Source organism: Entelurus aequoreus, linkage group LG03 (assembly GCF_033978785.1).
Source record: "Entelurus aequoreus isolate RoL-2023_Sb linkage group LG03, RoL_Eaeq_v1.1, whole genome shotgun sequence".
NCBI lineage: Eukaryota > Metazoa > Chordata > Actinopteri > Syngnathiformes > Syngnathidae > Entelurus > Entelurus aequoreus.
Window position 1 is genome coordinate 13107217 of NC_084733.1, and position 22599 is coordinate 13129815.

At 43.6% G+C, this 22599-nt stretch overlaps 1 protein-coding gene across 4 annotated transcripts in view; it reads right to left on the minus strand.

The window, feature by feature from the left end:
• Positions 1–22599, minus strand: part of actn1 (actinin, alpha 1) — a 118012-nt gene that overhangs the window by 6747 nt on the left and 88666 nt on the right. For 2 of the 4 annotated variants that reach the window (XM_062041261.1, XM_062041260.1), the window contains exons 11-20: positions 22439–22586; positions 16812–16962; positions 16560–16668; positions 14335–14475; positions 14081–14263; positions 10612–10746; positions 10344–10523; positions 7374–7520; positions 442–522; positions 170–235 (exon numbers count right to left, since the gene is read on the minus strand). In XM_062041261.1, coding sequence (XP_061897245.1) covers positions 170–235; positions 442–522; positions 7374–7520; positions 10344–10523; positions 10612–10746; positions 14081–14263; positions 14335–14475; positions 16560–16668; positions 16812–16962; positions 22439–22586 — 1341 coding nt within the window. The remainder of the gene's footprint in view (positions 1–169; positions 236–441; positions 523–7373; positions 7521–10343; positions 10524–10611; positions 10747–14080; positions 14264–14334; positions 14476–16559; positions 16669–16811; positions 16963–22438; positions 22587–22599) is intronic. The other 2 variants (XM_062041262.1, XM_062041263.1) reach the window with 2 other exon arrangements.

The window sequence follows — 22599 nt, forward strand, 5'->3', positions numbered from 1 at the left end:
ATGAAAGATCGACAACTAGTGTAGTACTATATGAAAGATAGACAACTAGTGTAGTACTATATGAAAGATCGACAACTAGTGTAGTACTATATGAAAAATCGACAACTAGTGTATTAGTGTATGAAAGACATGCAATCCCACGTTCATGAATATTCCTTGAGTGTGTTACCAGGTTGTAACCGATGGAGATAAGGCAGGACTTGAAGTCGTCGGGGTCCATCACTCCTGTTCTCTTCTACAAGGTGGGCAAGAGACCACACAGAAGGACAGGAAGCCAAAAGATGAGGAAAAAGAGGAGGAAAAAAGGGGAGGAGGAGCCACATTTGGATACAAGTGTGTAAAAGTGGTCAAGTGGAAAAGGAAAGATAAGAAGCAGGAAGGAAACAAGAAGAAGAAGAAGAAGAGTGACACGTCAGATAGGGGGCGGAGCCACGACTGTACCTGTGCATCGTTGGCGATATCGAAGCCCAGGCTGATCAGGCAGGCCTTGAACTCTTCTGCACCCAGTGAGCCCGAGTGGTCCTGGGTGTGGTGGTGGTGTTGCAGTGAGGGGTGGGGGGTCCGGCCGCAGGCCATGCAGCAACACGTACGGTGTGTCAGTGTGGGGAGGGTGGGGGGGTGGAGGGGCGTGGTCCAAAGGGGCGGGGGTGTACCATGCATAAGGGGGGTGTGCGGGGTAACGTGAGCATGCAGGAGACAAACAGAGAACAGAGCGTTAGCATTAGCATGTGTGTGAGGCATTATCAAGCTTTACGGTGGGTGTGGCAGGCAGATAGTGTAGTAGTAGTATCACATGCATGTCATACACATCATGTGCAGTATCTGACTAAAGAAGAGGACCCTCGCATTCAAACAAGCACTTTATGATGTCCGGTACAACAGAAAGTAAACTTACTTTAGAGTAGTCAGTGCACAGCTTGTACAGGCAGTATAGATGTATTATTAACACACAAACATTCTTGTGTAAATATGTGGCGACACAAGTGAGTACATACAGTATATATACACTATATTGCCAAGAATATTTGGCCACCCATCTAAATGATGAAAATCAGGTGTCCCTAATCACTTGGCCCGGCGTATAAAGCCAAGCACTTAGGCATAAACATTTGTGAAAGAATGGGCCGCTTTCAGTGATTTCCAGCGTGGAACTGTCATAGGATGCCACCTGTGCAACAAATCCAGTAGTGAAATGTCCTCGCTCCTAAATATTCCAAAGTCAACTTTATTATAAGAAAAGTGAAGAGTTTGGGAACAACAGCAACTCAGCCACCAAGTGGTAGCACTGCAGAAAGTCAAGTGTTCGAAAACAAGAAATGAGGGGTATTTTATTTGAACTAAACAAAATTATCTGCCAATAGAACAAGGAAATTTGGCTTGTCAAGACTTTCCAAAACAAGTAAACATAGCTAATCTAAATTGACCCAAAAACACCTTAAAGTAAGTATATTCTCACTAATAACAAGTGCACTTTTCTTGGTAGAAAAAAATGAGACCTTTTTGCTCAACATGTTGAAAAATATTGTTAAAATAAGTAAATGCTAGTGCCATTATCTTGACATATGCGCTCGGCATCATGATTTTTTTTTTTTCATGCTTGAAATAAGAAATTATTACTTTAAAAAAGTAGTTTTATACTTGTGAGTGTTGATGACACAGCTTTGCAACAGTTTATATTCTAGTTTCAAGCATGTTTTACTCAATATAGGTCATCAAATCTCAGCAAGAAGCTGTAATATCTTACTGAGATCATTTAGGACCAAAACCCTTAAAACAAGTAAAACACTCTAACATAAAATCTGCTTAGTGAGAGGAATTATCTTATCAGACAAAAAAGTAGCAAATATCACCCTTATTTGAGATATTTCATCTTACTTAGATTTCAGTTTTTGCAGTGAGGCCACATAAACTGACAGAGAAGTTAAAGTTAAAGTAAAGGAGGTGAGGGGAGCAGTGAGCAGCAGCGGTGGCCGCGCCCGGGAATCATTTTTGGTGATTCAACCCCCAATTCCAACCCTTGATGCTGAGTGCCAAACAGGGAGGTAATGGGTCCCATTTTTATAGTCTTTGGTATGACTCGGCCGGGGTTTGAACTCACAACCTACCGATCTCAGGGCGGACACTCTAACCCCTAGGCTACTGAGTAGGTGCCTAGAGAGGGGTCAGCGGATGCTGAAGCGCATAGTGGGAAGACTTTCTGCACAGTCGGTTGCTGCAGAGCTCCAAACTTCATGTGACCTTCCAATTAGCCCACGTACGGTACGCAGGGAGCTTCATGGAATGGGTTTCCATGGCCGTGCAGCTGCATCTAAGCCATACATCACCAAGTCCAATGGAAAGCGTGGGATGCTGGACTGATGAGTCACGCTTTTCCATCTGGCAATCTGATGGACCAGTCTGGGTTTGGAGGTTGCCAGGAGGACGCTACATTTGGGACTGCATGTGTGAAATTTGGTGGAGGAGGAATTATGGTGTGGGGTTGTTTTTCAGGAGTTGGGCTTCCAGTGAAAGGAACTTTGAATGCTCCAGGATACCAAAACATTTTGGACAATTCCATGGGATGGCACTTCAAGTTCATATGTGAGTAAAGGCAGGTGGCCAAATACTTTTGACAATATAGTGTATGTTATAAATTCCAACATGTCGCGTGACATGTGGCGGGGGTCGTGCCAGCAACCTGAGGGTTCCAGGTTCGATCCCCGCTTCCGCCATCCTAGTCACTGCCGTTGTGTCCACTTTACTCAGTGCCACTCACACTGGGTTAAATGCAGCTTAAAGATGTGGATAGTGGGTTCCACTATGTAAAGCGCTTTGAGTCTCTGACGAAAGGCGCTATATAAATATAATTGTGAAGCAGAGCCTGGTCTTGGTTTAACGAGACATAAGAGCATGCAGCATATCATGCATCGACGTCAACGTATCCACACATCATCAAACACACTTTGTTCTTCGATCTTCATCACTTCATTTGTCAGTAGCGAGATAGGCTCCAGCACCCCCCGCATCCCGAAAGGGACAAGCGGTAGAAAATGGATGGGTGGATGGACAAAAGCAGCAGCTCGTTGTGCTCTTTTGCTGAGATGATTGTGTGTCATCATGAAGACAGTGCTAGGTAACAATCACACCCAATATTCATCACTAGTGTACGCACTTGTGTTACCACCTTTTACACAACAACGTGTGAGTCGATAGTCAATTTACAGTAGCGACTAGTAGCGTCTAGTTGTGGTTAGTAGCAGCTAGTTGTGGCTAGTAGCTGCTAGTTGTGTTTAGTAGTCCCTACTAGCAGTTAATTAGTAGTGGCAAGATGTGGTTTGTAGTGGCCTGTAGTGCCTAGTTGTGGTTAGTACCGGCTAGTAATATCCAAGTTGTGGCTAGTAGTTGCTAATTGTGCATAGTGGCTACTAAATGTGGATATTAGCTGCTAGTTGTGGCTAGTAGTGGTTACTAGCGGCTAGTATTGCTTGTGGTTAGTAGCGACTAGTGGTGGCTAGTAGTGCCTACTACAGGTAGTAGCAGCTAGTTGTGGCTAGTAGCTGCTAGTTGTGTTTAGTAGTCCCTACTAGCAGTTAATTAGTAGTGGCCAGTAGTGGTTAGTAGCTGCTCGTCGTGATTCGTTTTGGCTAGTAGTATAGTAGCTGCTAGAGGTGACTAGTAGCTGCCAGCAGAGGCTAGATGTGGCTAGTAGTGGTTAGTAGCAGTTAGTTATGCCAACTAGCAGATAGTTGTGGCTAACAGTGGCTACTAGCGGTTAGGGAGTAGCTGATAGTTGTGGCTAATAGCTGCTAGTTATGGCTTGTAGTCGCCTACTAGCAGATAGTTGTGGCTAACAGTGGCTACTAACGGTTAGGGAGTAGCTGATAGTTGTGGCTAATACCTGCTAGTAGCGGCTAGTATTGCTTGTGGTTAGTAGCGACTAGTGGTGGCTAGTAGTGCCTAACTACAGGTTCATTATTGTATAGTAGAGGCTAGTTGTGTTTAGTAGTGGCCAGTAGTGGTTAGTAGCTGCTCGTCGTGGTTCGTTTTGGCTAGTAGTATAGTAGCTGCTAGAGGTGACTAGTAGCTGCCAGTAGAGGCTAGATGTGGCTAGTAGTGGTTAGCAGAAGCTCGTTATGCCTACTAGCAGATAGTTGTGGCTAACAGTGGCTACGAGCGGTTAGGGAGTAGCTGATAGTTGTGGCTAATAGCTGCTAGTTATGGCTTGTAGTCGCCTACTAGCAGATAGTTGTGGCTAACAGTGGCTATTAGCGGTTAGGGAGTAGCTGATAGTTGTGGCTAATACCTGCTAGTAGCGGCTAGTATTGCTTGTGGTTAGTAGCGACTAGTGGTGGCTAGTAGTGCCTACTACAGGTTAATTATTGGATAGTAGAGGCTAGTTGTGTTTAGTAGTGGCCAGTAGTGGTTAGTAGCTGCTCGTCGTGGTTAGTTTTGGCTAGTAGTGTAGTAGCTGCTAGAGGTGACTAGTAGCTGCCAGTAGAGGCTAGATGTGGTTAGTAGTGATTAGCAGCAGCTCGTTATGCCTACTAGCAGATAGTTGTGGCTAACAGTGGCTACGAGCGGTTAGGGAGTAGCTGATAGTTGTGGCTAATAGCTGCTAGTTATGGCTTGTAGTCGCCTACTAGCCGATAGTTGTGGCTAACAGTGGTTATTAGCGGTTAGGGAGTAGCTGATAGTTGTGGCTAATACCTGCTAGTAGCGGCTAGTATTGCTTGTGGTTAGTAGCGACTAGTGGTGGCTAGTAGGGCCTACTACAGGTTAATTATTGGATAGTAGAGGCTAGTTGTGTTTAGTAGTGGTTAGTAGCTGCTCGTCATGGTTAGTTTTGGCTAGTAGTGTAGTAGCTGCTAGAGGTGACTAGTAGCTGCCAGTAGAGGCTAGATGTGGCTAGTAGTGGTTAGCAGCAGCTCGTTATGCCTACTAGCAGATAGTTGTGGCTAACAGTGGCTACGAGCGGTTAGGGAGTAGCTGATAGTTGTGGCTAATAGCTGCTAGTTATGGCTTGTAGTCGCCTACTAGCAGATAATTGTGGCTAACAGTGGCTATTAGCGGTTAGGGAGTAGCTGATAGTTGTGGCTAATACCTGCTAGTAGCGGCTAGTATTGCTTGTGGTTAGTAGCGACTAGTGGTGGCTAGTAGTCCCTACTACAGGTTAATTATTGTATAGTAGAGGCTAGTTGTGTTTAGTAGTGGCCAGTAGTGGTTAGTAGCTGCTCGTCGTGGTTCGTTTTGGCTAGTAGTATAGTAGCTGCTATAGGTGACTAGTAGCTGCGAGTAGAGGCTAGATGTGGCTAGTAGTGGTTAGTAGCAGCTAGTTATGCCTACTAGCAGATAGTTGTGGCTAACAGTGGCTACTAGCGGTTAGGGAGTAGCTGATAGTTGTGGCTAATAGCTGCTAGTTATGGCTTGTAGTCGCCTACTAGCAGATAGTTGTGGCTAACAGTGGCTACTAGCGGTTAGGGAGTAGCTGATAGTTGTGGCTAATTCCTGCTAGTAGCGGCTAGTATTGCTTGTGGTTAGTAGCGACTAGTGGTGGCTAGCAGTGCCTACTACAGGTTAATTATTGGATAGTAGAGGCTAGTTGTGTTTAGTAGTGGCCAGTAGTGGTTAGTAGCTGCTCGTCATGGTTAGTTTTGGCTAGTAATATTGTAGCTGCTAGAGCTGACTAGTAGCTGCCAGTAGAGGCTAGATGTGGTTAGTAGTGGTTAGTAGCAGCTAGTTATGCCAACTAGCAGATAGTTGTGGCTAACAGTGGCTACTAGCGGTTAGGGAGTAGCTGATAGCTGTGGCTAATAGCTGCTAGTTATGGCTTGTAGTCGCCTACTAGCAGATAGTTGTGGCTAACAGTGGCTACTAGCGGTTGGGGAGTAGCTGATAGTTGTGGCTAATACCTGCTAGTAGCAGCTAGTATTGCTTGTGGTTAGTAGCGGTTAGTGGTGGCTAGTAGTGCCTACTACAGGTTAATTATTGGATAGTAGAGGCTAGTTGTGTTTAGTAGTGGCCAGTAGTGGTTAGTAGCTGCTCGTCATGGTTAGTTTTGGCTAGTAATATTGTAGCTGCTAGAGCTGACTAGTAGCTGCCAGTAGAGGCTAGATGTGGTTAGTAGTGGTTAGTAGCAGCTAGTTATGCCAACTAGCAGATAGTTGTGGCTAACAGTGGCTACTAGCGGTTAGGGAGTAGCTGATAGTTGTGGCTAATAGCTGCTAGTTATGGCTTGTAGTCGCCTACTAGCAGATAGTTGTGGCTAACAGTGGCTACTAGCGGTTGGGGAGTAGCTGATAGTTGTGGCTAATACCTGCTAGTAGCAGCTAGTATTGCTTGTGGTTAGTAGCGGTTAGTGGTGGCTAGTAGTGCCTACTACAGGTTAATTATTGGATAGTAGAAACTAGTTGTGTTTAGTAGTGGCCAGTAGTGGTTAGTAGCTGCTCGTCGTGGTTAAAGATTAAAGATTAAAGTACCAATGATTGTCACACACACACTAGATAGTTTTGGCTAGTAATATAGTAGCTGCTAGAGGTGACTAGTAGCTGCCAGTAGAGGCTAGATGTGGCTAGTAGTGGTTAGTAGCAGCTAGTTATGCCTACTAGCAGATAGTTGTGGTTAACGGTGGCTACTAGCGGTTAAGGAGTAGCTGATAGTTGTGGCTAATAGCTGCTAGTTATGGCTTGTAGTCGCCTACTAGCAGATAGTTGTGGCTAACAGTGGCTACTAGCGGTTAGGGAGTAGCTGATAGTTGTGGCTAATAGCTGCTAGTAGCGGCTAGTTATGGCTTGTACTGGCTGGTTTTGGCTAGTAGCGGCTACTAGCGGCTAGTTAGTATTGGCTAGTTGTGGTTACTACTGTAGAGTAGTGGCTAGTTGTGGTTAGTAGCTGGTAGTAGTGGCTAATTGTGGCTCATAGCTGATATTAGTGGCTAGTTGTGGCTAGTAGAGACTAGTTATAGATCGTACCAGCTAGTTGTTGCTAATAGTGGCTACTAGTGGTTAGGTAGTAGCTGCTAGTTGTGGCTAGTAGCTGCTAGAAGTGGTTAGTAGCCACTGGTTATGGCTAGTAGTGTAGTCACAATTAGCGCTAATTGTAGCCAGCACTGGCTGCTTCTAGTTGTGGCTAATAGTGGCTACAAACGGTTTGTTAGTATTGGCTAGTAGTAGCTAATTGTGGTTAGTAGTGGCCAGTAGTGGCTAGGAGCTGCCTGCTAGTAGTGGCTAGTTGTGACTATGAGCTGTTAGTTAGTAGTGTTTACAAGTGGCTAGTAGCATCAAGTAGCGTTTAGTTGTAACTACTAGTGACTGGTAGTGGTTAGTTGCATTTAGTGAGTAGTGGCTAGTAGTGTCTAGTGTGTAGTGTCTAGTAATGGCTAGTAATGGATTACTGACCCTGTCAAAGTGGTTGAAGGAGGCCCGGAACTCGTTGAGCTGCTCCTGGGTGATGCCTTTGGCGTCTCGCGTCAAGATTTGGTTCTCGATCTCGTTGATGGTGCGGGCGATGGTGGTGAGCAGCTGCTCCCAGCCCACTCGGATGTGCTGCAATTAATTAGTGAGGATCTGATACTTGAGTAACTTCTTTTTGTACTTGCATGAAAAAAACACTACTTAAGTTAAACAAGCGCCCACTGAAAATGGATGGATTGTGTTAACTATGTCTTCTTGGAATATTAGTTTGACATTTCTAATGTTCAGACAAATGAGTTTTGACAAAGCCACAGCTATTAGTACTTCATTTGTATGAACACAACAAATCCCAGACTTTGAGTCCCTAAATTAGACGTACATTCCAAATGAGGCACCCCGTATGGGTCCTCAAAGTATTGTCATCACTGCTAAGACCCAGCTGTGACCCTGCAAAGACATTTAGATTAATGGCGGCCATAATCTTGCCCCAAGTCGAGGAGTTTGATTACCTCGAAGTCTTGTTCACAAGTGAGGGTGAGTGGATCGTGAGATCGACAGGGGGATCGGTGCGGCATCTGCAGTAATGCAAACACTGTATCGATCCGTTGTGGTAAAAAAGGAGCTAAGCCAGAAGGCAAAGCTCTCAATTTACCAGTCGATCTACGTTCCCATCCTCACCTATGGTGATGAGTTTTGGGTTAAGACCGTAAAGGACAAGATCACGGGTACAAGAGGCCAAAATAAGATTCCTCCGTCGAGTGGCATAGCTCTGTCTCCCTTAGAGAAGCTGTGTTATTCGGGAGGAGCTCAAAATAAAGCTGTTGCTCTTCCACATCGAGAGGAACCAGATGAGGCGGTTCTGGCATCTGGTATGAATGCCCCCCGGACGCCTCCCTGGGCACGTCCGACCGATAGCAGGCCATGAGGAAGACCCAGGACACGTTGCAGTGCCTATGTCTCCCGGCTGGCCTCGCCCCGGGAATACCCGGGAGGAGCTGGACAAAGCGGCTGGGGAGAGGAAAGTCCGAGCTTCTCTGCTTAGGCTGCTGCGCCCGCGACCAGACCTCGGATAAGCGAAAGAAGATGGATGGAGGCCATACTTTTTTAAACAATATTATCAAATTTGACACACTTGTCAGTCCTTTAAAGGTGTGCAACAGAGTTACTTTGGATGTTTTGAAGAGCTGTGTGAGAAATGTCAAGTTAATCTGAAAAGACTCAAAATCTGGAGTTATATAACAGCGCCACTATGTGGTTTATTTGTTATCAAACTAATAGCACGGTGTATACCATAAGGATACGTGTTTCGACACATTTTCACCCTATTATGTGCAGCACTTTACATGTAGAAGGTTGTTTTTCATGACTGCTTAAAAAAAAGTGTATACTATTTAGGTACAGTGGTGTGTACTCTATTAGTATAAAGAATATGCATAGTATTATTAGAAAGTAATGTATACCTCCATGGTGTAATAATAGTACAGTATTATTAGAAGATGGTGTACCTCCATGGTCTATGTATAGTATACCTTCATGGTGTATGTATAGTACTATGTGGACATCCATGGTGTGTGTATAGTACTATTACAACGTAGTGTGGACCTTCATGGTGTATGTATAGTACTATTAGAACCTAGTGTGGACCTTCATGATGTGTGCATAGTACTATTAGAACGTAGTGTGGACCTTCATGGTGTATGTATAGTACTATGTGGACCTCCATGGTGTATGTATAGTACTATTACAACGTAGTGTGGACCTTCATGGTGTATGTATAGTACTATGTGGACCTCCATGGTGTATGTATAGTACTATTAGAACGTAGTGTGGACCTTCATGGTGTATGTATAGCACTATGTGGACCTCCATGGTGTGTGTATAGTACTATTACAACGTAGTGTGGACCTTCATGGTGTATGTATAGTACAATTAGAACCTAGTGTGGACCTTCAAGGTGTATGTATAGTACTATTAGAACGTAGTGTGTACATCCATAGTGTATGTATAGTACTATTACAGGGTAGTATGTACCTCCATGGTTTATGTATAGTACTATTAGAAGGTAGTGTGTACCTCAATGGTGTATGTATAGTACTATTAGAAGGTAGTTTGGACCTTCATGGTGTATGTATAGTACTATTTGAATGTAGTGTGTACCTCTTTGGTGTATGTGAAGTACTATTAGAAGGTAGTATGTACCTCCATTGTGTATGTATAGTACTATTAGAAGGTACTGTGTACCTCCATGGTGTATGTATAGTACTATTAGAAGGTAGTGTGTACCTCCATAGTGTATGTATAGTACTATTAGAAGGTAGTGTGTACCTCCATGGTGTATGTATAGTACTACTAGAAGGTAGTGTGGACCTCAATCGTGTATGTATAGTACTATTAGAAGGTAGTGTGTACCTCCATGGTGTATGTATAGTACTATTAGAAGGTAGTGTGGACCTCCCTGGTGTATGTATATTACTATTAGAAGGTAGTGTGTACCTCCATGGTGTATGTATAGTACTATTAGAAGGTAGTGTGGACCTCCATGGTGTATGTATAATACTATTAGAAGGTAGTGTGTACCTCCATAGTGTATGTATAGTACTATTAGAAGGTAGTGTGGACCTCCATAGTGTATGTATAGTACTATTAGAAGGTAGTGTGTACCTCCATGGTGTATGTATAGTACTATTAGAAGGTAGTGTGGACCTCCATAGTGTATGTATAGTACTATTAGAAGGTAGTGTGGACCTCCATTGTGTATGTATAGTACTATTAGAAGGTAGTGTGGACCTCCATGGTGTATGTATAGTACTATTAGAAGGTAGTGTGGACCTCCATAGTGTATGTATAGTACTATTAGAAGGTAGTGTGTACCTCCATGGTGTATGTATAGTACTATTAGAAGGTAGTATGTACCTCCATGGTGTATGTATAGTACTATTAAAAGGTAGTGTGTACCTCCATGGTGTAGTTGGTGTGCTTGTTGTCGAAGATGAGCGCCGCCTGTATGAGCTTGTGGTCTCCCTCCAGCTGTTCGATCTTTGGCTTGTAGTTGACGATGCTCTTCTCGTACTGCCGCAGGTGTGTCAGCTGGTCCTCCAAGGTGCCGTGCAACTCCATGGAAATGTAGCCGATTTCCTGTACGGGACAAAAAAACGTTAGAGGACGAAAAAACAAAACAAACCCGCAGTCAATTTAGCGATGGGGACAGTTTGCTCGTACTGACCTCCATCTTGGTCTGGATCCAAGGCCCGATGACATTAGCCTGATTGGCGAACTGCCGACGCAGACGCTCGTTGTTCTGCTGCCGGGCGTGTTCCTCTATGAGGGCCTGGTCTCGCTGCGGAACCAGCTGGCGGACCTACAAGCACACGGGAGGGATAATTACAGGAATATAGAAGACTAAAGTGAAAGGTCTACAAAAGCAAATAACCCAGGGGTCTAAAAACATTGGCATCAACAAGTGTGGCTGTAGGCAACCTCCTGACAAACTCTTTTTTTTAAATGAACTCCACAAGAGGGCAGTAGGTGCATTTGCGGTATGACGACTGTTCAGCACTTAGCAGCTTAATCTAAAGGTGTAAGCCCAAGTGTGAATGTTATGAAAGTTGATGGTGTTTCCATCAGTCTACCAGGACAACTGCGGCTAAAATGTAGCTTAACACCACTGAATTGTGAATGACTTAATGGCTACTCAGTGTGAAGCGCTCTGAGAGTTTGGAAAAAGGTGCTATATAAATCCAATCCCTTAAAAAGGCTTAGTTGGCCACATGCGTGGACAGCACTTTTTAGCTCTTATTTCCAAAATGGTGTACACTACTGAATTGGGGTCTTATGGCCCTTATGTGGACACTTATACTGCCATCTGGTGGTGTCAGAAGAGTATAACATACAATGGAATTTGGAAAAAACAAGTGTAAAAATAAGAATTAGCATGTCACTAAACATGAAGTACACGTTTGTTACTTATGGACTAAGTACATTATATCAAAAGATGATTCTTAGTTTTTATTGTAATTAGGGTCCAATAAGCCCAAATAGCAAAGAGAAATAAAAAAAAAGCATGTAAACAAACAGCTTGGGCCTTAAGAGGTTAAGATTGCTCTTTGCGTCATTCCAACATTGGTTGTGCTGTAGAAAATATTTGTCAATAAATCAGCATCTGGTCAAAGAGAGCTACATTTACCAGTGGTTTGATCCAGCGCTTTTAAATATATTGGTGTGAAAGTCATGTGTGTTAAAGGGGAACTGCACTTTTTTTGTTCGAGGTGGCTGGCAATGCAGCTAATGGGAGCAATCAATTTCACCTCTAAATCCCTTTAAAAATGCACTGAAAAACCGTCAACAATATTTCATTTACGTTCCGTAACCCGCTTAGTAACCAAACAGTAGCGACATTGTTATTGTGAGAGAAAACACTGAGGAACTCTTTTTCTCTAGTACCGTATTTTTCGGACTATAAGTCGCAGTTTTTTTCATAGTTTGGCCGGGGGTGCGACTTATACTCAGGAGCAACTTATGTGTGAAATGATTAACACATTACCGTAAAATATCAAATTATATTATTCAGCTCATTCACGTAAGAGACTAGACGTATAAGATTTCATGGGATTTAGCGATTAGGAGTGACAGATTGTTTGGTAAACGTATAGCATGTTCTATATGTTATAGTTATTTGAATGACTCTTACCATAATATGTTACGTTAACATACCAGGCACGTTCTAAGTTGGTTATTTATGCGTCATATAACGTACACTTATTCAGCCTGTTGTTCACTATTCTTTATTTATTTTAAATTGCCTTTCAAATGTCTATTCTTGGTGTTGGGTCATATCAAATAAATTTCCCCCCAAAAATGCGACTTATATATGTTTTTTTCCTTCTTTTTTATTATGCATTTTCGGCCGGTGCGACTTATACTCCGAAAAATACGGTAGTAACACATCACCGTGCTTCGGTATTAGCCGTAAAAGCTAACTACGGAAAGAGATAAGCTCGCTTCTACAACAACACGAAACGTGTTTGAGTTTGTAATGCACAACAATGCGATATGACACCAATTTGTATTGACTAAAAAACATGAAGAATCATTTTACAGTATTTGTAAAGTATTAGCCCGCATTTCATGTTTTTGTTTGTACACAGCTGAGCAAGCCAGACAGCGTATGTACTGTTGTTGTAATAAACCGCAAGGCGTGCCGCGTGTATCATGATCAATTTTATAGTGACTCACTCGATGGACAGTTGTTCGTCTGGTCCAGCAGGCCGGGGACGTTTCCCTTTGATTTTGGTCAGGCAATCCATTTATGTCGAAATAGTTTGTCTCCAAGTTCCATATTTATACCGTAAAAATTGCTTTCATCACCCTCTCCTGGCTTCTGTCTGATCCAACGTCTCACTCTTCCTTCGTGCTCGCTTCTATAAAGTATTTTAGCTTCAAAAGTATAAGGTTATAGATCCTCATTTGTCCATAAATAGTCGTCTTCGTTGTCTATTACCAAGTCGGCCATCATTAGAAAACCACACTCATGTTTGATTGTGGAAGTAGGAACACAAGTTGTTGCCAGAAGCATACTTGCCAACCCTCCCGTTTTTAGCGGGAGAATCCCGGTATTCAGCGCCTCTCCCGACAACCTCCCGGCAGAGATTTTCTCCCGACAAACTCCCGGTATTCAGCCGGAGCTGGAGGCCACGCCCCCTCCAGCTCAATGCGGACCTGAGACTGAGTGACGCCATAGGGGACAGCCTGTTCTCACGTCCGCTTTCCCACAATATAAACAGCTTGCCTGCCCAAAGAACGGAGAAGTTAAACAGGACAATACTGCCATCTAATGGATAGCCAACGGAACACTGAAATTCAAGTTTTTTTTTTTTTTTTCCTATGTAAATAAAAAATATATATATATATATATATATATATATATATATATATATATATATATATATATATATATATATATATATATATATATATATATATATATATATATATAGCTAGAATTCACTGAAAGTCAAGTATTTCATACATATATATATATATATATATGAAATACTCGAGTTGGTGAATTCTAGCTGTAAATAACCACGCCCCCAACCATCCCCCAACCCCCGACCAAGACCCCCCCCCCCCCACCTCCCGATATTGGAGGTCTCAAGGTTGGCAAGTATGCCAGAAGTCAGACGTGCGCTGCTATGGAAACAGAAATTAATGCGCCGAATACGTAAATCAGTCTCGTAAATGATTAAAATTATAAACAAACGGTAAATATTGAGCATATTACATAAAGTTATGAAAGTGTCTGTTACTATATTGCATATAGAGTTGCAGTGTGTATATAAAAAGCTGATGGAGGGTTTTGAAGTTGTTTTAGAGGACTTTGAAGGCTACAATGGTGACTTCCCATTAGCCGCATCTTTCTAGTGTTTTTTTATCATTTTTAAAATCGTAAAAATTTCCAAAAAAAGTTCAGTTCCCCTTTAACACTTGTCATACTGTTGTTTACTATCAATTCATCAGCGCTATTAATGCTGACTCAGCAGTTTGCTCCTTTCGCTATTACAAAATTGCTTGTGTTGCTGCTGTGTTGAACAATATAGTCGATCAGAAATTAGCAGGTCACATCATTAGTCAAGTTACAAAAGAAGTTGTTATAAGTAATCGAGTAGTTTTTAACAGCATCTCATTCTGTCAACCTTGTCCCATTTGGCGTTGATCTCCGGGGGATTGATGGTGGTGTAGGGGTTGGTTCCGGCCATGTTGACGTGGTAGGTCTGCACAATCTTAGCGATCTCGTTGTGGATGCCCAGGATGGCCTGGCGCTCTTTGTCCGCATCGGGCAGTGTGGCCTTGAACTGCTCGTGGGCCGTACTTAGTCCCTGAGACACCACGCAGACAAGCATGTTAGAATATAGAAACATGAGAAAGGTGGTTTTACTGGTGTACTGACCTGGATCTCTTCAATGGTGTGGACTATGAAGGAGTCCTGCAGGTCCTCCATGGCGCCCTCCATCCAGTTGTTGAATGGCGCTGCTCTTTTGGCGAACTCCAGGTACAACTGGTCGATGGTCTCCAGCAGCTTCTCTGTTCTCTGCAAGACGGTTCACACTTTTTTCAAGAATCTTTGCTCTTGGTCTTATTAAGCCCTTTTCCATTGCAGGAACTTTCAAACTTACCCAGTGTATTGGGAATCAAAATACCTTACTGTGTTTTCACCAAAAACTACCCTGGTAAAAAAGTTCATTAAGGAGGTTGGAGTTCCTTTTGGCCAGAAGTGACTTAGGAAAGTTTCCTTATGTCAGTGTTTCTCAAATAGCGGGGCGGGGCCCCCTGGGGGGACACCATGATATGTGTGGGGGCGTAATAGGCAATAGTGTATATCTTGAGAGGTAGATAAAATAATATACATTCACTTAAAGGCCTACTGAAACCCACTACTACCTGATAGTTTATATATCAATGATGAAATCTTAACATTGCAACACATGCCAATACGGCCGGGTTAACTTATAAAGTGCAATTTTAAATTTCCCGCGAAACTTCCGGTTGAAAACGTCTATGTATGATGACGTTTGCGCGTGACGTCAATGGTTGAAACGGAAGTATTCGGACACATTGTATCTCAACACAAACAGCTCTGTTTTCATCGCAAAATTCCACAGTATTCTGGACATCTGTGTTGGTGAATCTTTTGCAATTTGTTTAATGAACAATGGAGACTGCAAAGAAGAAAGCTGTAGGTGGGATCGGTGTATTAGCGGCTGGCTGCAGCAGCACAACCAGGAGGACTTTGAGGATAGCAGACGCGCTACCCGACGCTAGCCGCCGACCGCATCGATGATCGGGTGAAGTCCTTCGTCGCGCCGTCGATCGCTGGAACGCAGGTGAGCACGGGTGTTGATGAGCAGATGAGGGCTGGCGTAGGTGGAGAGATAATGTTTTTATCATAGGTCTGACGAGGTCCCGTAGCTAAGTTAGCTTCAATGGCGTCGTTAGCAACAGCATTGCTAGGCTTCAACAGGCGGCACAGCATTAACCGTGTAGTTACAGGTCCAGTGTTTGGTTCGGTGTCTCCTGATAGTAGTATTGTTGATCTGCTGTTTATCCTTCCAGTCAGGGGCTTATTTATTTTGTTTCTATCTGCAGTTCAGCACAATGCTATCACGTTAGCTCCGTAGCTAAAGTGCTTCACCGATGTATTGTCGTGGAGATAAAAGTCACTGTGAATGTCCATTTCGCGTTCTCGACTCTCATTTTCAAGAGGATATAATATCCGAGGTGGTTTAAAATACAAATCCGTGATCCACAATAGAAAAAGGAGAGAGTGTGGAATCCAATGAGCCAGCTTGTACCTAAATTACGGTCAGAGCGAAAAAAGATACGTCCTGCACTGCACTCTAGTCCTTCACTCTGACGTTCCTCATCCACAAATCTTTCATCCTGGCTCAAATTAATGGGGTAATCGTCGCTTTCTCGGTCCGAATCGCTCTCGCTGCTGGTGTAAACAATGGGGAAATGTGAGGAGCCTTTCAACCTGCGACGTCACGCTACTTCCGGTACAGGCAAGGCTTTTTTTTATCAGCAACCAAAAGTTGCGAACTTTATCGTCTATGTTCTCTACTAAATCCTTTCAGCAAAAATATGGCAATATCGCAAAATGATCAAGTATGACACATAGAATGGATCTGCTATCCCCGTTTAAATAAAAAAAATTAATTTCAGTAGGCCTTTAAGGGCGGGCATGAAAATATCCTGTACCCTAAAAAAATGTAACTGTGAGCAGGTTCCAAACAGCCCGTTGTATGCAGTGTTGCTTAAGTAGTGGGTTGGGGGAGCCTTGGGGTAAAGTGAGCATGATGGGCAATGGCGTAATAGCACCTTCAGGGTTAGTAAAGAAATACTGCATCTTGACACATACGGATACAAAAATAAACTTTAACTTCAGGATGGGTGGAGAAAACAATTCTGTTCCTGGGGGACCATGACAGAAAATAATTAAAAAGCACTGCCCTAGGAGCATTTGAGGGGCCAGCTGTGCTGTCAAAAGCTGATTGGTTATAAAAAAAAGTTGGAGGACAACTAAAAGGACAACTTTCTGACTGTGTATAGTTCCAGGAACTAAAGGTGGAAAAGGTGCTATTGATCGGATTATACTTGAGGAAACAAAGGACTCACCTGCAGAGAGTCACTGCGTTTCTTGGTCAGCGTCCCCAGAGAATCCCACTGGTCACAAATCCTCTGGCAGCGAGCGTTTACACTCGCTGAGTCGTAGTAATCCAGCTCACTGTAGCACGGAAGACATGAACGACATCTGAGAGCACCGTGAGCGGTAATGTGTCTTCTAGGATCACTGTCAAGCATTCCGCTCGCACTCTTGGCAAGCATCGGTCCTTAGTGAGCCATGACCCTTTTTTCACGCTGCCTTACTTCAGCTCCTGCGCGATGGCGGCAATCTGTTCCACGCGGTCCTGGTGGGCGGCCAGGTCGCTCTCGAAGGCCTCGTGCTTCTTCAGCAGGGCCTTGATCTCCGACAGCGACGCTGTCTCAAAGTCTTTACACTGCAGCATGTCGTCCTTGCCTGCAGGTGGAGACAGACAACAGCAGATGGCACTGTGGTGAAAGTGTGAATAAATGTGTATACCGGTACATGTAAATAGAATACATCTTGTCCCGTAATCCTAACAATGCTTTTTTTTGGAGCAAATTCCCAAGTGTGTCTGTCTGATTGTGCTAATGTCTGCTTTCCCTGCTATGTGTGGTGGTCAACTTCCAGCTTTGAGGAAATAGCACCACTGCCACTGCCTTGTGGTTAGCTAGGGAGAGTCAATGACTATCGTATTAAACCCTACACAAATCCGGAAAGGACCCAACAAAGGTAGTTGGCATGTCTTCTTGGCAACCAGACTAGCAATACAATACAGCAACCGGACATACTGCGTCGCACTCTTTTGGACTCCTGACTGCAGGGTCTAGAGAGGAGTTCTGAAGTTTGAGCAACTTACGACTCTAATCACCATGGAAGGCTGTTTACCTCAGTCTGAACTAAAACATAGACGTCAGCAGTTTATGGTTTATAAACCCCTTTCAATTGGCGTACAAAGAGACGCCACAGGTTTCCATCAACAATGGGACGTATCATCATACTCCAATAAACAGGTACTGCCCACCAAATTGGCAGCCCTCAGTCTATAAGGACCTGATCCGCCACAAGCTACCTGCCAGGGTAAAAGGGGGTCTTAAAGTTCTAGTCTGGACAAGTAGTCAAAAATCCAGCACCAGAGACGACAAATACTACCAAACAACAAAGGAAACCAAGCATGCGCTTTGGGAGTTACAATGTTTGAATAATGACAACAGGGTGAAGACTTAACCCTGATTGACAATACCAGACAGAGCACTCAACAGTGCATAACTTGAGTGATTGAACACAGACATAGCTGCTCTACAGAAATTGAAGCTCTCAGAGAGCGGCACCTTAGGAGGGGAGTCTTACACCCTCTTCTGGCGAGGGAAACCCAAATCTGAAAGAAGAGAGCATAGAGTTTGGTTTTGGTCACTTAGTCCCCCTGTGGAACTGAGAAACTTTTACAGCTCTTCCTTCACGCCAGTAATGGCATTCTTAACATCTTATCTGCCTAAGCAACCCACGATGTCTGCACACCCAGAGTGCAAAGATGAGTTTTATACCCTCCTAGACCTAAATATCAGCAAGCTAGCAAGCACAAACAACCTGCTCATCTTCAGCGACTTCAATACCAGAGTAGGAAATGAACATGACCACTGGACCTTTGCACCTTGGCCATTTCGGAGTTGGGCGCCTGAATGAGAACGGCCAGCTAAACTCTGCTGTAACCAGGGCCTCTGCGTTACAGATATCTACTTCTGCCAACGACCAAAATCAACCCGACAACAGACAACCAAAAATCCTGCCAGTGGCACCATCTCAATGTTGTCCTCACCAAGATAGCTGAGCTGCATGCTGTCCGAAACACCTGCAGCTACCACAGCACAGACTGCTGTACCGACCACACCCAGATCTGTGTCTGAAACGAGACAGCACCTCTTCTTTGGCCCCCAAACAGCCACACTTTGCCTTAAAAGTTGCCCATAAACACTGCATGGGAATGTTCCAAAAGCTATTGGAAAGAGCTGTGCGATGAAATCAAGATTTGCCTCCTCTAGGGAGGACATTAAAGCCATAAAGCATCAAGAGAGCCACAGGACCAGCATCTGTCGAGACCGCATCGCAAGTACAGAGAGGTTATCACTGACAAGATCAAGCTGGGTAAAACACTGCTTAGAGCTGTACACTGTTTGCAACACAGTCCCAGAAGACACATTCACCACCCTGCAATGAACTTACAGACTTCTTAACCAACATTGACAAAACCCTCTCTGGAAGATTAAAGTCAATAAACGCACAAAAACCTTCTTATCAAGTTCTGGAGAGAAGGACAAGTACCGCAAGCAAGATTGCAACATCTACCTTGGTTTTTTGCTGTTTAGTTTAAGGTAAGCAACATATTTTCAAGAGTCCTACTCCTACCCGTAGCCCGAGACCCCGTGTGGTTTCCGCTCTGGACGATCAACTAATCGACATTAACTTTTCTATCTGCCAACTGCAAAAAAAGTGCCAAAAGCAGCCTCAAAAGTTTACATTGCCTTTGTCAATCTAACAAAGACAGCTGGCCAGGTGATTCGCAGCGGTCTCTTCTCACTGCTTAAGAGGATCCAGCTGCCCCCCAACACTCATTGACCTAATCATTGCAAAGCACACCAACATGCATGACTTCATCTGCTACATAGGAGAGAACTTAAGACCTTTCGGGATTCACAGCCGTGTGGAAGGAAGAGGGAGTATTTTTTAACATCCACCATGACGGTAAGCTACTGAATCTTTCAAGGCTCCAGGTAAAAAAACATGTTTGGTGGCCTTTCGGTGACCGCTTTTTTCCAGCCACTTGGAGAAGAGGCTTGGCTGCTCACCATTTCCGCAACGAAAAGTGAATTGATGACCCAGAATAACCAGACTGACATTAAAGTTCATGACCAGCTCCTCAATACAATGGAGAGTCCTTCAATTATCTGGGCTAAATGTCAGGAGCAACCTTTCCCTGGACACTGAAATGAGTGTCCACTTTGGCAAGTCAGCAGTGACCTTTGGCCGCCTCGTAAAGTGTGTCTGGAGAAATCCAAAACTTTGCCTGCATACCAAGCTGAGGTTGTACTCAGTATTCTTTATGGCAGAAAATCATGGCCTACACTTGTCAAGAACATCGGTTAAATCAGTTCCATGTCAGGTGCTTTGGAAAGCTCATGAATAAAGTCACAATATTATAAAGAGCTGAAATCCCATCCATCCATTTCAATCTTACAGAAAGACAACTTCGCTGGGTAGACCGTGTTCGCCTTATCAGACCGGGACGCCTCCCCAAGAACCTCCTCAATGGGCAACAAGTGCGTGGCACTCCTTCTACCAGACACCCACTCCTCCGTTTCCAGGACCCATGCAAATATGACCTCAAAGCCAAGCACATAAATGTGGACAGATTGGAAACTCCGGCTAACAATCATGCCAGGTGGAGAACAGCTGTCAGGACAGGCAGCAAGTCAGTCGAAGAGGATAGAACAAAGAACCTGGAGGCAAAGGGGCATTCCAGCTGAAGTGGCCTACCCTTGCGATCGAATCGGCCAACAATGCCGCTCTCGCATTGAACTACACAGCAGACTAGAGGTGGGGGAAATAATCGATTTTGAGATGCTTCGCAATTCGAACATGGACAATTATAAAATCGATTAGTAGACATCAATAATCGATAACTAATTAATTTATTGTAAAAAAAAGTAATGCAGACAGTTCTAAAATTTGGCTGACTGCAGCGAGCCACCAGAGATCCGACCAGATCTTTTATTATAGGGCACTTATGATCCAGTTTTGCTCACATTGCCATTAATTTAATAAATGTGCTGGGAATTTCTTATTAAAAATGCACTGGTTTTAAAAGTTACAGGTGATAAACGCTTATTTAGTGAGACGAAAAGAAATGTAAAACTTTATGATTAAAGATGCATCAATAATCGATTTTTAATCAAATCGTAGCTCCTAAATCGTAATCGAATCGAGAGGTGGCCAAAGATTCCCACCTCTACAGCAGACCAAGATGATTCATTGTCTGCGAGGAAGACGAAGGCCAGATGATGATGACTTTGTAATGTTACTGTTGTACTCTATCACTTTTATTTAAAGGCCTACTGAAACCCACTACTACCGACCACGCAGTCTGATAGTTTATATATCAATGATGAAATCTTAACATTATAACACATGGCAATACGGCCGGGTTAACTTAGAAAGTGACATTTTAAATTTTCCGCTAAACTTCCGGTTCGAAACGCCTCTGAGGATGACGTATGCGCGTGACGTAGACCGGGGAACACGGGTATGCCTTCCACATTGAAGCCAATACGAAAAAGCTCTGTTTTCATTTCATAATTCCACAGTATTCTGGACATCTGTGTTCGTGAATCTGTTGCAATCATGTTCATTGCATTATGGAGAAGGAAGCTGAGCAAGCAAAGAAGAAAGTTGTCGGTGCGAAATGGACCTATTTTTCGAACGTAGTCAGCAACAACAGTACACAGCCGGCGCTTCTTTGTTTACATTCCCGAAAGATGCAGTCAAGATGGAAGAACTCGGATAACAGAGACTCTAACCAGGAGGACTTTTGACTTCGATACACAGACGCCTGTAGAGAACTGGGACAACACAGACTCTTACCAGGATTACTTTGATTTGGATGACAAAGACGCAGACGTGCTACTGTGAGTATGCAGCTTTGGCTTCTAAACATTTGATCGCTTGACCGTATGTGCGCAACTTTTTTTTGCGTATGTACGTAACTTTTTAAAAATATATAAGCTTTATGAACCTTGGGTTAGGTGAACGGTCTTTTGGGCTGAGTGATTGTGTGTGTTGATCAGGTGTTTGAATTGTATTGGCGTGTTCTATGGAGCTAGGAGCTAGCATAGGAGCTAGGAGCTAGCATAACAAACACGCAGGTGTTTTTATGCAGGATTAATTTGTGGCATATTAAATATAAGCCTGGTTGTGTTGTGGCTAATAGAGTATATATATGTCTTGTGTTTATTTACTGTTGTAGTCATTCCCAGCTGAATATCAGGTACCGTGAGTATGCAGCCTTGGCTGCTAAACATTTGAGAGCTTGACCGTATGTGCGCGTCACGTACGTAACTTTTTAAAAATATATAAGCTTTATGAACCTTGGGTTAGGTTAACGGTCTTTTGGGCTGAGTGATTGTGTGTGTTGATCAGGTGTTTGAATTGTATTGGCGTGTTCTATGGAGCTAGGAGCTAGCAGAGGAGCTAGGAGCTAGCGTAACAAACACGCAGGTGTTTTTATGCAGGATTAATTTGTGGCATATTAAATATAAGCCTGGTTGTGTTGTGGCTAATAGAGTATATATATGTCTTGTGTTTATTTACTGTTGTAGTCATTCCCAGCTGAATATCAGGTCACCCCCGGCTCTCACAGCATCTTCCCTATCTGAATAGCTTCAACTCCCCACTAGTCCTTCACTTGCACTTTACTCATCCACAAATCTTTCATTCTCGCTCAAATTAATGGGGAAATTGTCGCTTTCTCGGTCTGAATCTCTCTCACTTCATGCGGCCATCATTGTAAACAATAGGGAACTTTGCGTATATGTTCAACTGACTACGTCACGCTACTTCCGGTAGGGGCAAGCCTTTTTTTTATCAGATACCAAAAGTTGCAATCTTTATCGTCGTTGTTCTATACTAAATCCTTTCAGCAAAAATATGGCAATATCGCGAAATGATCAAGTATGACACATAGAATAGATCTGCTATCCCCGTTTAAATAAAAAAAATTCATTTCAGTAGGCCTTTAAGCAGTAAGCCATAGTCAGAAGCCATACTTGGTACCTGCTCACTAAACAAAGTATAATCAAGTATATAACCATCTACGTTTTGTGCGTAGTTAGTTTTTTTTGGCCTAGTTCTCAGTGCAGACCTTCGGTCCAGCTCTCGTGGATGGTGGCTTTCTGGCGGAACTTCTCAGCCAGGTGGTCGAGTCTCTCCAGTCTGCGGATCTCGTTGAGGAGCCACTCTTCGTACCCTTTCTCCGCTCCCTCCAGATTGCCCCAAGCATTGTTGATGTCCTGCGGGGAGGTG